The sequence below is a fragment of the Elephas maximus genome, chromosome 3 (assembly GCF_024166365.1).
Source record: "Elephas maximus indicus isolate mEleMax1 chromosome 3, mEleMax1 primary haplotype, whole genome shotgun sequence".
Taxonomy (NCBI): Eukaryota; Metazoa; Chordata; class Mammalia; order Proboscidea; family Elephantidae; genus Elephas; species Elephas maximus.
In genome coordinates, this window is record NC_064821.1 from 45,725,685 (window position 1) to 45,738,676 (window position 12,992).

At 42.2% G+C, this 12,992-nt stretch overlaps 1 protein-coding gene across 1 annotated transcript in view; it reads right to left on the reverse strand.

Moving 5' to 3' along the window:
• Window positions 1-12,992, reverse strand: part of NOL9 (nucleolar protein 9) — a 38,658-nt gene that overhangs the window by 4,955 nt on the left and 20,711 nt on the right. The window contains exons 7-11 of the mRNA XM_049877766.1: window positions 4,683-4,844; window positions 4,222-4,516; window positions 3,690-3,801; window positions 1,555-1,732; window positions 131-264 (exon numbers count right to left, since the gene is read on the reverse strand). Coding sequence (XP_049733723.1) covers window positions 131-264; window positions 1,555-1,732; window positions 3,690-3,801; window positions 4,222-4,516; window positions 4,683-4,844 — 881 coding nt within the window. The remainder of the gene's footprint in view (window positions 1-130; window positions 265-1,554; window positions 1,733-3,689; window positions 3,802-4,221; window positions 4,517-4,682; window positions 4,845-12,992) is intronic.

Consider the following 12,992-nt stretch of genomic DNA (forward strand, 5'->3'; position numbering starts at 1 on the left):
TACAACCAAGTGTAAGTTTCCCAAACAATAACCTGTTCATTTGACTCTAGCCCCAACAGCAGTTCCTCGCTTTCTCTATTATGGACACAGCCAGACTCCCTCCCGAGGTGGCCCTGGGAATCACACTCACCTGGCTCTTGAAGACACACTGTGGGACGGAGACAGCTCCAATCAGCAGACAGTTCACGTCTCTTAGCTCTTCTGGGGGTACAGGGGTGAGGATGTAGTAAAGCCTCTTCTCCATGTCAATCCCTCTGCAGATCCCTTGAAGACATACTCACAATGCAAAACTCATCCTTTCAGAAAGAAAACAAACCTACCCACCATTTAAAATCGAGTGTCAGTTTCAACCGTTTTGCTTTGAAAAAGCAAAGCATCAAGAGACGCAGTATTCGTACCCTTCCCCTTGCGCAGCTGTAAGGAGCCAAAACTGCCTAAACGCAAAAATGCTAGATTAGGTTTTAAGTAAGGTGAGCACAAGACAGGGATAAAATCTACCACTGAAGAACACAAAGCGGATGACTCAACATTTCTCCATTATCAATTCCTGCTTTATGGTTCTATATTAAATGACAATTCATGTGATAATGCTTTTGAAAAGGACAGTGTTGTACCCAACCTGAAAAGTGTATTTAATTACTCAAGGAGAGTGCTATCTTTGGGTCACTTAGGCTTAGCTGCCTTCCATGAACGCCTACAGACACTGACTGACCTCTGTGAGCCAGGGCACAATAATGTGCGACAGGGGTAGCAATGGAGGCAGGGACCCAGTGCTGCAGCTTAATATGCAATGGGAAGTGACAGGACGGGACATACTCTTATCTGTGATCAGATCACTTGACTGTGAGAAGGGATTTTAAGAGAAGAAGTGAGGGTCTGGTTAAGCAGCTTTTCCAGTGGCTTAGACGAACACAGAGAAAAGGGGAGGAACCTGGCATACTTTGAAAACAGAAACTACAAAACTTGCTAATGTGTTGGATGTGGTGAATGAAGGAGAAGAGGTGTCAAGGACAACGCAGGGGTCTAATGGGAACAACAGAAGGAATGAAGGGACCATTCACAGGCCTGGGAACAAGAGGAGATGGTGTGGGTGGGTGGGAAAGGTCCAGGTCCCACCAAGAGCTCAGTGTTGGACACATCAGGTCAAGATGCAGTGAGACACCCCAGTGGAGATGTCCACTGGCAAGCTGGGGCTCAGATGCCACACTGTGCTGGAGGGTCCAATGGGGTGGTTAGCCTAAAGATGGACTTAAAGCCCAGCAGTGGATAAGAAGGCCTGAAGAAAAAGTGTCAAGTGAGAAGAAGAGGGCTATGATGCAGACCTGAGGAATCCTACATTTAGAAAAGCTGGCAGGAGAGGCTGAGAAAAAAGCTGCTCTCCTTCCTGGTCTCTAGCCTCCAAAGGTAGCTGGTATAGAAGGGTGAACAGTTCCCTGATCACTCCAGCTGAAAACAGCTCCATTATCCCCACCAGACTGAAGCCAGTTATCGACAGTTACAGAAGTAAACCCATTTGATTAACGGCACGGGCATGTTTTACCCTCTCAGACTCACCGAACCCCACACAGTCACAAAGGGGAGTCTGGGTGAGCAAGATGGGCCCGTTCACGTAGCCTCTGACTTCATCCTGGATCTTGCAGAGGCCAACCCAGCTGGCGTTCACAGCATACATGATGTGGGTAGGGGCAACATCAGCGTGCGTGATTCGCAGCGCGACTGCATTGAAGGGGACCTGGAAAATCAACACACACTGCCCTCCATGAACTCGACCTTGACAGGCTGCTTGTAATTCTTATAGATGACTAGCCAGCTATCTAAAGCTCTGTCTACCAGACTGACTATCCAAAATTATCTATGGACAACAATACTAACCAGTGTTTGGTGAGAGTGTCACTGCTTTAATGCAGTGAACCTAAGGAATTTACATAGTTCTTGTGTACCAGCTATGTTTGCTAGGAATCTAAGCCGAATGTTCAGAATGTCTTTGTTTAAATGGACACATAAAATGAAAGTTTGGAGGTGTCCTGAATGAGTTAGAGGGAGACGTTCAGCTAAGTAAGTGTGAAAACCCCATTTATGGAGGGGTCTCCTATGGTAAACAATACAAGTCAACACAGGGAGAACAGGCCCCCACTCATTTCCTAATATAACCTATTGAGGCTATTCCTAAAGCACGAGATAAGTAACTACCTTTAACATGGAACTTCCTGGACTGTTGTTTTTGGGTCCCACTGACTCAATTCTGACTCATGGTGGCCCCACGTGACACAGGAGAACTGCCCCGTAGGGTTTTCTACGCTGTATCTTTACAGAAGCAGATGGCCAGGTCTTTCTACCGCAGAGCCGCTGGGTGGGTTTGAACTGCTAACCTTTTGGTTAGCAGGCAAGTGCTTAATCATTGCGCCATCAAGGCTCCTTAACTTTCTGGGTAGTTCCAAAGTTTTAGAATAAAAAAGTATTTTGTAACACATATTACTTAGGCTTCAAAAATAAAACTGAAACCACCAAAGGGCATGAAGTTAAATTACTGACAGATTGTCGCAGGTTTAGTTACAGAGCATCTCCACAGGGATAAGTGACCCAATAAACCAAGGTCCCCTTGCCCCCTAAAAGAACTGCCCAAGATTCTCCAGGGGAGCTGACATGGAAGCCAGGCCCACCACCTCTGGCTATGTGACCTCTGGCCAAGTGGCTCATCCTGACTGGGACACGGTCTTCTAAGCTGTCACCAGGGGACGATAATGGCACTAACCTCACAGGGTTGCCCTGAAGAGCCAGTGAGTGAGCCATTCCACATACAGTGTCAGAACAGCACCTGGCACCCATGAGTGCTCCACCTTGGAGGGGCTTTACAGCAGGGGATTAAGTCTCTGGGCCCTCTGTCAGGCTGCCTGGGCTTAAATCCCAGCTCAACCTTTTACTATGCCACTTTGGGCAGGTTGACTCAACATCCCTGGCCTGTTTTATCATCTGTAAAATGGGAGTGGTAGCAGGACCGTTGTGAGTCAGTGCGTTAACACAGTCTTAGAAGAGCGCATAGCACAGAGCAAGTGTTTAAGAAATGCTACCTGGTATTTTTGATCTTTCATCATCCTGAATCCTAACATTATGATGATTTTTTCCCAAAACAATTCTCAACATTTTGGATTTCAAGTTGCAAATACTCTGACGTTATAATCTACTTCTGACAACAACGATATCAAATACCTTAAGAGTGCTTTTCTGAACACTGTTTAATCTATACAGTCATTCTACAACGTACTGGTACTATCTCTACTCTACAGATGAAAAACTGAGTCACGGACATTGAATAAGTGAAAGGACTGGAGCTGGACTGCCTAGGTTTCAATCCCAGCACCATCACTGGGAGTAGGTAGAACGTTCTCAGCCAGCACGTAACCACACTTATACCAAGCAGAGAGCAACAGTTAAGAACATGGATTTTGGAGTTACACTGCCTGGGTTTGAATTCCAGCTCCACCAGTTCAGCAGGATCACTTAGCCTCTCTGCATCTCAGTTTCCCCAATGGTAAAACGGGGGATACTTACAGAACCTACATCGTATGTTGTTTCAGGATTAAGTGGGTGAAGAGTTACAAAGTAGCTAGAACACTACCTGGCACACAGGAAGCCATGTAAGTGCTTGTTAACAAAATAAAGACAATTTCTCTCGCAAGACTTCGGATTACCTGGTAGGGTGTCAGACCATGTAAAGGAGAAACTGATCTTGGATCTGGGGGCTGCAGCTTGCCAAGGTAACCTAAGACTGCCAATTCACGAAGAACTCTGTTATGTGATTCTCTGAAAAGTAAACCAGAGCCAGGTCAGTAGAGATTCAACCTTACATGCTCCCCTCCCATTCAACAACAGAGGTGCATTTGTTGTTGCGCAGATGACACTTCCAGGGAACTGGGCTGTTTTCTTAAGCTGTTTAGGACCCTAGCATCTGCAGTCCCTGCTTTGACCCAGCCCGACTGGAAAACACCCGAGAAGACTCTCCTTGACGTCGAAGCTCCTGGCAACCACACCCAGAGGCGTGTCTGAGTATTTCAGTTGGGAAAATAACGGCTCAGAAAATAACTGATGCCTTTATAATTTTATAGGTGTGAAGGAGATTTGAAAAATTTGAGACAACTATTTCTATGAAGGCACTGAGAACAGAAGGCCTCGTTAAACTGAAGAAAATGTAACTCTCTAGCTGAATGGTGATTCTTTATTTACCTATTTCTTGGAGTTTTTCTAAACGCAAACTCTGATCGAACGCATATCAGTTTATGTCCAGGAAATACAACTGGACTCTCTCTTTCATCATCAGCATACTCCAAATTTTCTGCTTCTGGAAGGTGGAATCCTCGATCTCTTATCTTGGGCCTGCTTTTTGTGTATAAGCCATCAGTGTCATCCACATAATCGGGGGTGAGGTTTGGCATGTATTTACTTCGGCCAGAACTGAACTGAACGACGTGGCTGGGCGACAGCAGTCGGATGAGATCGATGAGAAGTAAGAGCCCATTGTCTGCAAGGAATAGATGACACAGGCACCATTAATGTACTGTGGGGCAACCGCATGTTCCTACAAGAAAAGGTTACACCTAACCCAAGACAAAGTAATCAGTGAGAAGGGTTCAACATGGATAGCTGACAGCAAAAAGCTGGCACAGGCACATGTCACGTGTGCTCACCTGTCACCCATCCCATCGTGTTGATGATAAGAGGTGACTCTCTCTTGTAAGAGCTGAACACATACTTGATTATCTCAATATAATGTTCATAGTTGTCTTTACAGGACGTTTTCCCATAATATACCATTTTCTGTGGTGTTCTCTGGTGGGTGAAAGGAGGTCCTAAGAAGACAAAGGTAAGAGCCATTAATCCATGTCGACTTAAAAAGAGACGAGATATAATTTTATAACAAAAAAGGTGGGGAGAGTTTTATTTCAGCCACCATCACTGATAAAGATTCTCAGAAAATCTAAGCCCATCCTACCAAGAAAACCCATTGCCGCTGAGGTGATTCCGACTCATAGTGATAGCTGTAATTCCACTTTCTGAAAACTAAGCTTTCAACTTAATATGTAAAAGACATGCTCGCTATTATGTAACCAGTTAACCCCAATTATGTCTTAATATGGCTATTCACTCAAAAAATATTTACCGAGCAACTGCTACATGCTGGTTTAGATGGGCGGAATATATCCATGAATAAGAGATAAACACCACCACCTTTTTCAGGTTTACGTTCTAATGAATGAGTAATTAATAATAACAGCAATCACTTACTGGGATGTAGCACTTACTATGTCTAGGTACTTCTTATATATTTTCCAATTTTCATAGATCCTTATGAGGTAGGTAGTATTATCATCCTCATTTTTACAGATGAGGAAGCTGAGAAAGAAATTAATTAACTTGACCAAAGTCACATAGCTAGTAATTCTAACACTGGGATTTGAACTCAGGTGGTCTAGTTCCAGAGTTTACACTTCTAATTACAACCCTAGTCCGCCATCATATAAACATTTGTCCAACCCAAGCCATTATCCATTTCCTTTGGTGGGGGCCAGGAACTGAAGTGGTACAGTGAGGACCAGTGCTAGGCCCATGGGCAGAATGTTGGCAGGACCAGGCCTGGGCTAGTGTGGTCAGTACAAGCCCACCTGGGACAGAGATTCAACTGGTAGCATGGACGCTGTGACTGCAGCTGGAAATTCAACTGGCAAGGCTCCCTTCAATGATGGGGCCAGTAAGGCCAGGGATGAGTGACAGCCAGCAACTAAGGGGGTGGTCTGCATAGTCGAGAGAATGAACAAATAAAGTAGGATTGAGAGTAATGGTGTCTAGCTTCCTCATCCTCAGAGAAGAAACTTACAAATATGGAAAGAAGGAAGGCTAATGAGAATGAACTCTGAGGTGTTAGATTGGAATTGGAATGATTGCTGTAAACCCTTGGCTTTTAATACACAGAAACTATAGAGACATAGACAGCATGTAAGGCCAGGGGCCAACTGTGGAACACACTGCTCATCAACTGGTCATATGCAAGTTCAAGTTGAAAGTGAACAAAATCAGAGAAAGTCCACAAGAGCCAAAATACGACCTTGAGTATATCCCACCTGAATTTAGAGACCTTCTCAAGAGCCAATTTGACGTGCTGAACGCTAATGACGGAAGACCAGACGAGTTGTGCAATGACATCAAGGACGTCACACATGAAGAAAGCAAGAGGTCGCTGAAAAGACAGGAAAGAAAGAAAAGACCAAGATGGATGTCAGAGGAGATTCTGAATCTTGCTCTCAAACGTTGAGCAACTAAAGCAAAAGGAAGAAATGAAGTAAAAGAAATTAACAGAAGATTTCAAAGGGCAGCTCAAGAAGACAAAGTAAAGCATTAAAGTAACATGTGCAAAGAGCTGGAGACAGAAAACCAAAAGGGAAGAACACGCTTGGTGTTTCTCAAGCTAAAAGAACTGAAGAAAAAATTCAAGCCTTGCGTTGCATTTGCAAAGAATTCTATGGGGAAAATATTAAACGACAAAGGAAGCATCAAAAGAAGATGGAAGGAATACAGAGTCATTATACCAAAAAGAATCAGTCAACATTCAACCATTTCAAGGGGAAGCATATGATCAGCCCATTTATGTTGGTGAAAACAGGTATTTGCAATGAAAAAGTCATTAGTCTTGAACCTATTACATCGCCACAGTAGTCAAAACAGCCTGGTACTGGTACAACAGATACATGGACCAACGGAACAGAATTGAGAATCCAGACATAAATCCATCCACATATGAGTAGCTGATATTTGACAAAGGCCCCAAAACAGCTAAATGGGGAAAAGACAGTCTTTTTAAGAAATGGTGCTAGCATAATTGGATACCCATCTGCAAAAAAATGAAACAAGACCCATACCTCACTCCATGCACAAAAACTAACCCAAAATCAATCAAAGACCTAAATCTAAAACGATAAAGATCATGGAAGAAAAAATAGGGACAAAGTTAGGAGCCCTAATATATGGCATAAACAGCATAGATAACTGGGAGCTCCTAAAAAACAAACACTTATGCTCATCCAAAGACTTCAACAAAAGAGTAAAAATCTACCTACAGACTGGGAAAAAGTTTTTAGCTATGACATTTCTGATCAGTGCCTGATCTCTAAAATCTATATGATACTGCAAAAACTCCACTGCAAAAAGACAAATAACCCAATTAAAAAATGGGCAAAAGATATGAATAGACACTTCACTGAAGAAGACATTCAGGTAGCTAACAGATATATGAGGAAATGTTCATGATCATCAGCCATTAGAGAAATGCAGATCAAAACTACAATGAGATTTCATCTTCACTCCAACAAGGGTGGCATTAATCCAAAAAACACAAAATAATAAATGTTGGAGAGGCTGTGGAGAGACTGGAACACTTCTACACTGCTGGTGGGAATGTCAAATGGTACAACCACTTTGGAAATCGATTTGGCGCTTCCTTAAAAAGTTAGAAAAAGAACTACCATACGATCCAGCAATCCCACTCCTTGGAATATATCCTAGAGAAATAAGAGCCTTTACACAAACAGATACATGCACACCCATGTTTATTGCAGCACTGTTTACAATAGCGAAAACATGGAAGCAACCAAGATGACCATCAATGGATGAATGGATAAATTATGGTATATTCACACAATGGAATACCACGCATCGATAAAGAACAGTGAGGAATCTGTGAAACATTTCATAACATGGAAGAACCTGGAAGGCATTGTGCTGAGTGAAATTAGTCAGTTACAAAAGGACAAATATTGTATAAGACCACTATTATAAGAACTTGAGAAATAGTTTAAACTGAGAAAACATTCTTTTGTGGTTACGAGAAGAGGGAGGGAGGGAAGGTGGGAGAGGGGTATTCACTGATTAGATAGTAGATAAGAACTACTTTAGGTGAAGGGAAAGACAGCACACAAATACAGGGGAGGTCGGCACAACTGGACTAAACCAAAAGCAAAGAAGTTTCCTGAATAAACTGAATGCTTCGAAGGCCAGCGTAGCAGGGGCAGGGGTCTGGGGACCATGGTTTCAGGGGACATCTAAGTCAATTGGCATAATAAAATCTACTAACAAAACATTCTGCATCCCACTTTGAAGAGTGGCGTCTGGGGTCTTAAACGCTAGTAAGCAGCCATCTAAGATGCATCAGTTGGTCTCAACCCACCTGGATCAAAGGAGGATGAAGAACACCAAGGTGATTACAAGCCCAAGAGACAGAAAGGGCCACATGAACCAGAGACTACATCATCCTGAGACCAGAAGACTAGATGGTGCCCAGCTACAACCGATGACTGCCCTGACAGGGAACACAACAGAGAACCCCTGAGGGAGCAGGAGAGCAGTGGGAAGCAGACCCCAAATTCTCATAAGACCAGACTTAATGGTCTGACTGAGACTAGAAGGACCCCGGTGGTCATGGCCCCCAGAACTTCTGTTGCCCCAGGACAGGAATCATTCCTGAAGCCAACTCTTCAGACATGGATTGAACTGGACAATGGGTCGGAGAGGGATGCTGGTGAGGAGTGAGCTTCTTGGATCAGCTGGACACTTGAGACTATGTTTGCATCTCCTGCCTGGAGGGGAGATGAGAGGGGGGAGGGGGTTAGAAGCTGGCAAAAAGGACACGAAAAGAGAGAATGGAGGGAGAGAGCAGGCTGTCTCATTAGGGGGAGAGTAATTGGGAGTGTGAGACTGACGATTTGTAAACTTTCATTTAAAGCACAATAAAAATTATTAAAAAAAAAGTCATTAGTCTTGCAAAATTCTATCATTTGATCTCTGGCATTGTTTCTGTCACCAAGGCCATATTTTCCAACTACTGATCTTCTTTGTTTCCCACTTTTGCATTCCAATTACCAGTAATTAATCAATACATCCTGATTGCATGTTCTATCAATTTCAGACTGCAGAAGCTGATAAAAACCTTCAATTTCATCTTTGCCCTTAGTGGTTGATGCGTAAATTTGAATAATAGTTGTATTAACTGGTCTTCCTTGTAGGCATGTGGATATTATCCTATCACTGACAGCGTTGTACTTCAGGATAGATCTTGAAATGTTCTTTCTGATGATCAGTGCAACACCATTCCTCTTCAAGTTGTCATTCCTAGCATAGTAGACTGTATGACTATCCGATTCAAAATGGCCAATACCAGTCCATTTGAGCTCACTAATACCTAGGATATCGATGTCTATGCGTTCCGTTTCATTTTTCACAATTCCCAATTTTTCCCAGATTCATACGTCGTATGTTCCAGGTTCTGATTATTAATGGGTGTTTGCAGCTGTTTCTTCTCATTTTGAGTTATGCCACATCAGCAAATGAAGGTCCCGAAAGCTTTACTCCATCCACGTCATTAAGGACGACTGTACTTTAAGGAGGCAGCTCTTCCCCAGGCATCTTTTGAGTGCCTTCCAACCTGGGGGGCTCATCTTCTGGCACTATATCAGACAATGTTCTGCTATTCATAAGGTTTTCACTGGCTGATTCTTTTCAAAAGTAGACTGCTAGATCCTTCTTCCTAGTCTGTCTTAGTCTAGAAGCTCAGTTGAAACCTGTCCTCCACGGGTGACCCTGATGGTATGTAAATACCGATGGCACAGCTTCCAGTATCACAGCAACACGTATGCCCCCACAGTACCACAAACTGTCAGACATGTGGGGGATCAAAATGATAGTAACAACTAATAGCCCCTTTGTTGCCACTTGTCCTACGGTCTCCTAGATTTTCACTTCTTGGAGTTAGGTCAAGTTTTCTTTCCCATTCACGTTTACAATTTGGTAGCACCAAAACAGATTTTTTAATTTATTTTGTATCAGTAAGTTCTCAAACTAGCATTGTTTAAAGGCAAATACTGGTAGTCCCCTGCTTACAACTTATTAGAGCTACAATGACTTACAGCTGTCTTTGTTTTTGTACATCTTATTGTTAGTAATATGTACTACAAGCAATGTCGCAGCATGTAATTTGCCGATATTATCATTCTCAGATGTTCACTTGCAGATGTTCAAAGATTGGATTTATAAAGATACGGATACTAAAAGGCAATAATAATGGAAACAAAAAAAAAAAGAGGTACTTGATTTACGTCTGAACTGACTTACAACAGAATTGCTGGAACAGAACCCTGTCATAAGTCAGGGGCTACCTGCAGAGTTGTATGACTCCAGCAAGTATCCCCTTGTTCTTTCAAACGCAGAGTTACCATATTACCCAGTAATTCCACTCCTAGGTATATAACCAAGAGTAACAGAAAAAAAAAAAAAAAGTCCACACAAACACTAGTACACAAATGTTTACAGCATTATTATCCACAACAGCCAAAATGCAAAAACAACCTAAATGTCCATCAACTGACGAACGGATTAACAAAATGTGATACAGTCATACCAAGGAATAATATTCAGTACTACAAAGACATGAAGTACTGATACATGCTACAAAGCAGTTGAACCTTGAAGCGTTACATGAAGTGGAAGAACCTAGACACTAAAGGCCACATATTGTATAATTCTGTTTATTTGAAATGTCCAGAACAGGCAAATCTAGAGACAGAAGGCAGTTCAGTGGTTGCATAAAGCTGAAGGGTTAAGGAGAAATGACTGCCAATGAACAGTCTTTCTTTTTGGGGTGACAAAAGTATTCTAAAATTGATTATGGTGATGATGGTTGCACATTTCTGTGACTATCACATACTTTTAAAGGGTGAATCATATGGCATGCAAATTCTATCTCAATAAAGCTGTTATTAAAAAAAAAAGCACGCTATCCTTTGACCCAGCAATCCCATAGGTAGGAACATACCTGGTAGATATTCTCGCAGAAGTAAATGCAAGAGGACCTTACGAGCATATCAACTAGCCTGTTATCATATGAAAGCAAAGAAAACCAAAACCAAACCAGAAACCACACAAATGCTCATCCACAGGCAGTGGGTTCAATAATGGAACATCCGTAAAATAGAGGTCTATAGAATTTTGAAAGAAGAATAAGGCTACTTTGTACGTGTGAATATGGAAGAAAAAACCTCCAGAGATGGTAACTGAAAGTAAGAAGAGTGAAGAACCACGCATGAACATGCAATCCTGGTTGCACACATTTTTTAAAGGAGACATACGTGGGTTTTTCTGAGAGGATTCAAGAAGGCTATCTACTGTTACAGTGGTTTCCTTAGAAGGACTGACAATGGGAAGACCCACTTTCTATTTTGTGTCTTTATCTTTTTTGTAGTGTTTTATTTTTGTCATGTACAAGTATTATTGTGATTTTGAAAATAAGTTTTAAAATTTGTATTTAAATAAAGGTAACACACTGCAGATTGGAACCAATGTCACGAAACAATTTGCGTAGAAATTTTTAAATAAGAAACTAATCTGCGCTGTATGCTTTCACCTGAACCTCAATAAAATTAAAAAAAAAAAGTACACAAGAAAATAGGACTTATTGGTAACTGTTACCACATATATAATTTTGAAACAACAGCAAAAACAACCAAAAAATATATGTGCAGGTATATATGGGTGTATGTAGGCATATATGTGTATAAAATTGTGGTGTTGGCAAAGAATATTGAATATACCATGGACTGCCAAAAGAACGAACAAATCTGTCTTAGAAGAAGTACAATCAGAATGTTCCTTAGAGGCAACAACGGAGACTGCGTCTTACATACTTTCGACATGTTGTCAGGAGGGATCAGTCCCTGGAGAAGGACATCATGCTTAGCAGAGTACAGGGTATGCGGAAAAGAGGAAGACCCTCAAAGAGGTAGATTGACACAGTGGCTGCAACAATGAGCTCAAGCGTAACAACGACCGTAAGGATGGCGCAGGACTGGGCAGTGTTTTGTTCTGTTGTGCACAGGGTCGCTATGAGTCGGCACCGACTTGATGGCACCTAACAACAGCAGCAACAACAGAGGTATACAGAGAGCTCAGGTGGCACAGTGGTTAAGTGCTTGGCTGCTGACCAAAGGTCGGCAGTTCAAACCCACCAGTCACTCTTGCAGGAGAAATATGTGGCCATCTGCTTTCCTAAAGATTTACTGCCTTGAAAACCCTGTGGGGCAGTTCTACTCTGTCTTATAGGGCTGCTGAATTGGAATCAATTCAACAGTTAACAGGTTTGGTTTTTGAATATAAGTGTTTGCCTATGTGCATGTATATGCATATGTGTAACTGTAGGCACATATATTCACATACATAAGAAAGCACACAAGGGCACAGTTCCAGATACTTTTTAGACAAACGAAATATCTCATATATCTTCATATAGCTGGACTGTATGAAGAAGAACGGGGCATCAGGGTTGGAGGAAGACTCATTAAAGACCTGCATTATGCAGATGACACAACCTTGCTTGCTGAAAGGGAAGAGAACTTGAATTAATTACTGATGAAGATCAAAGATGACAGCTTTCAGTATGGATGACACCTCAACATAAAGAAAACAAAAATCCTCACAACTGGACCAATAAACCACATCATGATAAACGGAGAAAAGATTGAAGTTGCCAAGGATTTCATTTTACCTGGATCCACAATCAACACCCATGGAGGCAGCAGTCAAGGAATCAAAAGATGCATTGCATTGGGCAAATCTGCTGCAAAGGACCTCTTCAAAGTGTTGAAAAGCCAATATGTTACCTTGAAGACTAAGGCGCGCCTGACCCAAGCCGTGGTATTCTATATCACACCATATGCATGTGAAAGCTGGACAATGAATAAGGAAGACCTTAGCAGAATTGATGTCTTTGAATTGTGGTGCTGGCGAAGAATATTGAATATACCATGGACTGCCAAAAGAACAAACAAATCTGTCTTAGAAGAAGTACAACCGGAATGTTCCTTAGAAGCAAGGATGGCAAGACTGCGTCTTACATACTTTGGACAAGTTGTCAGAAGGGATCAGTCCCTGGAGAAGGACATCATGCTTGGCAAAGTACA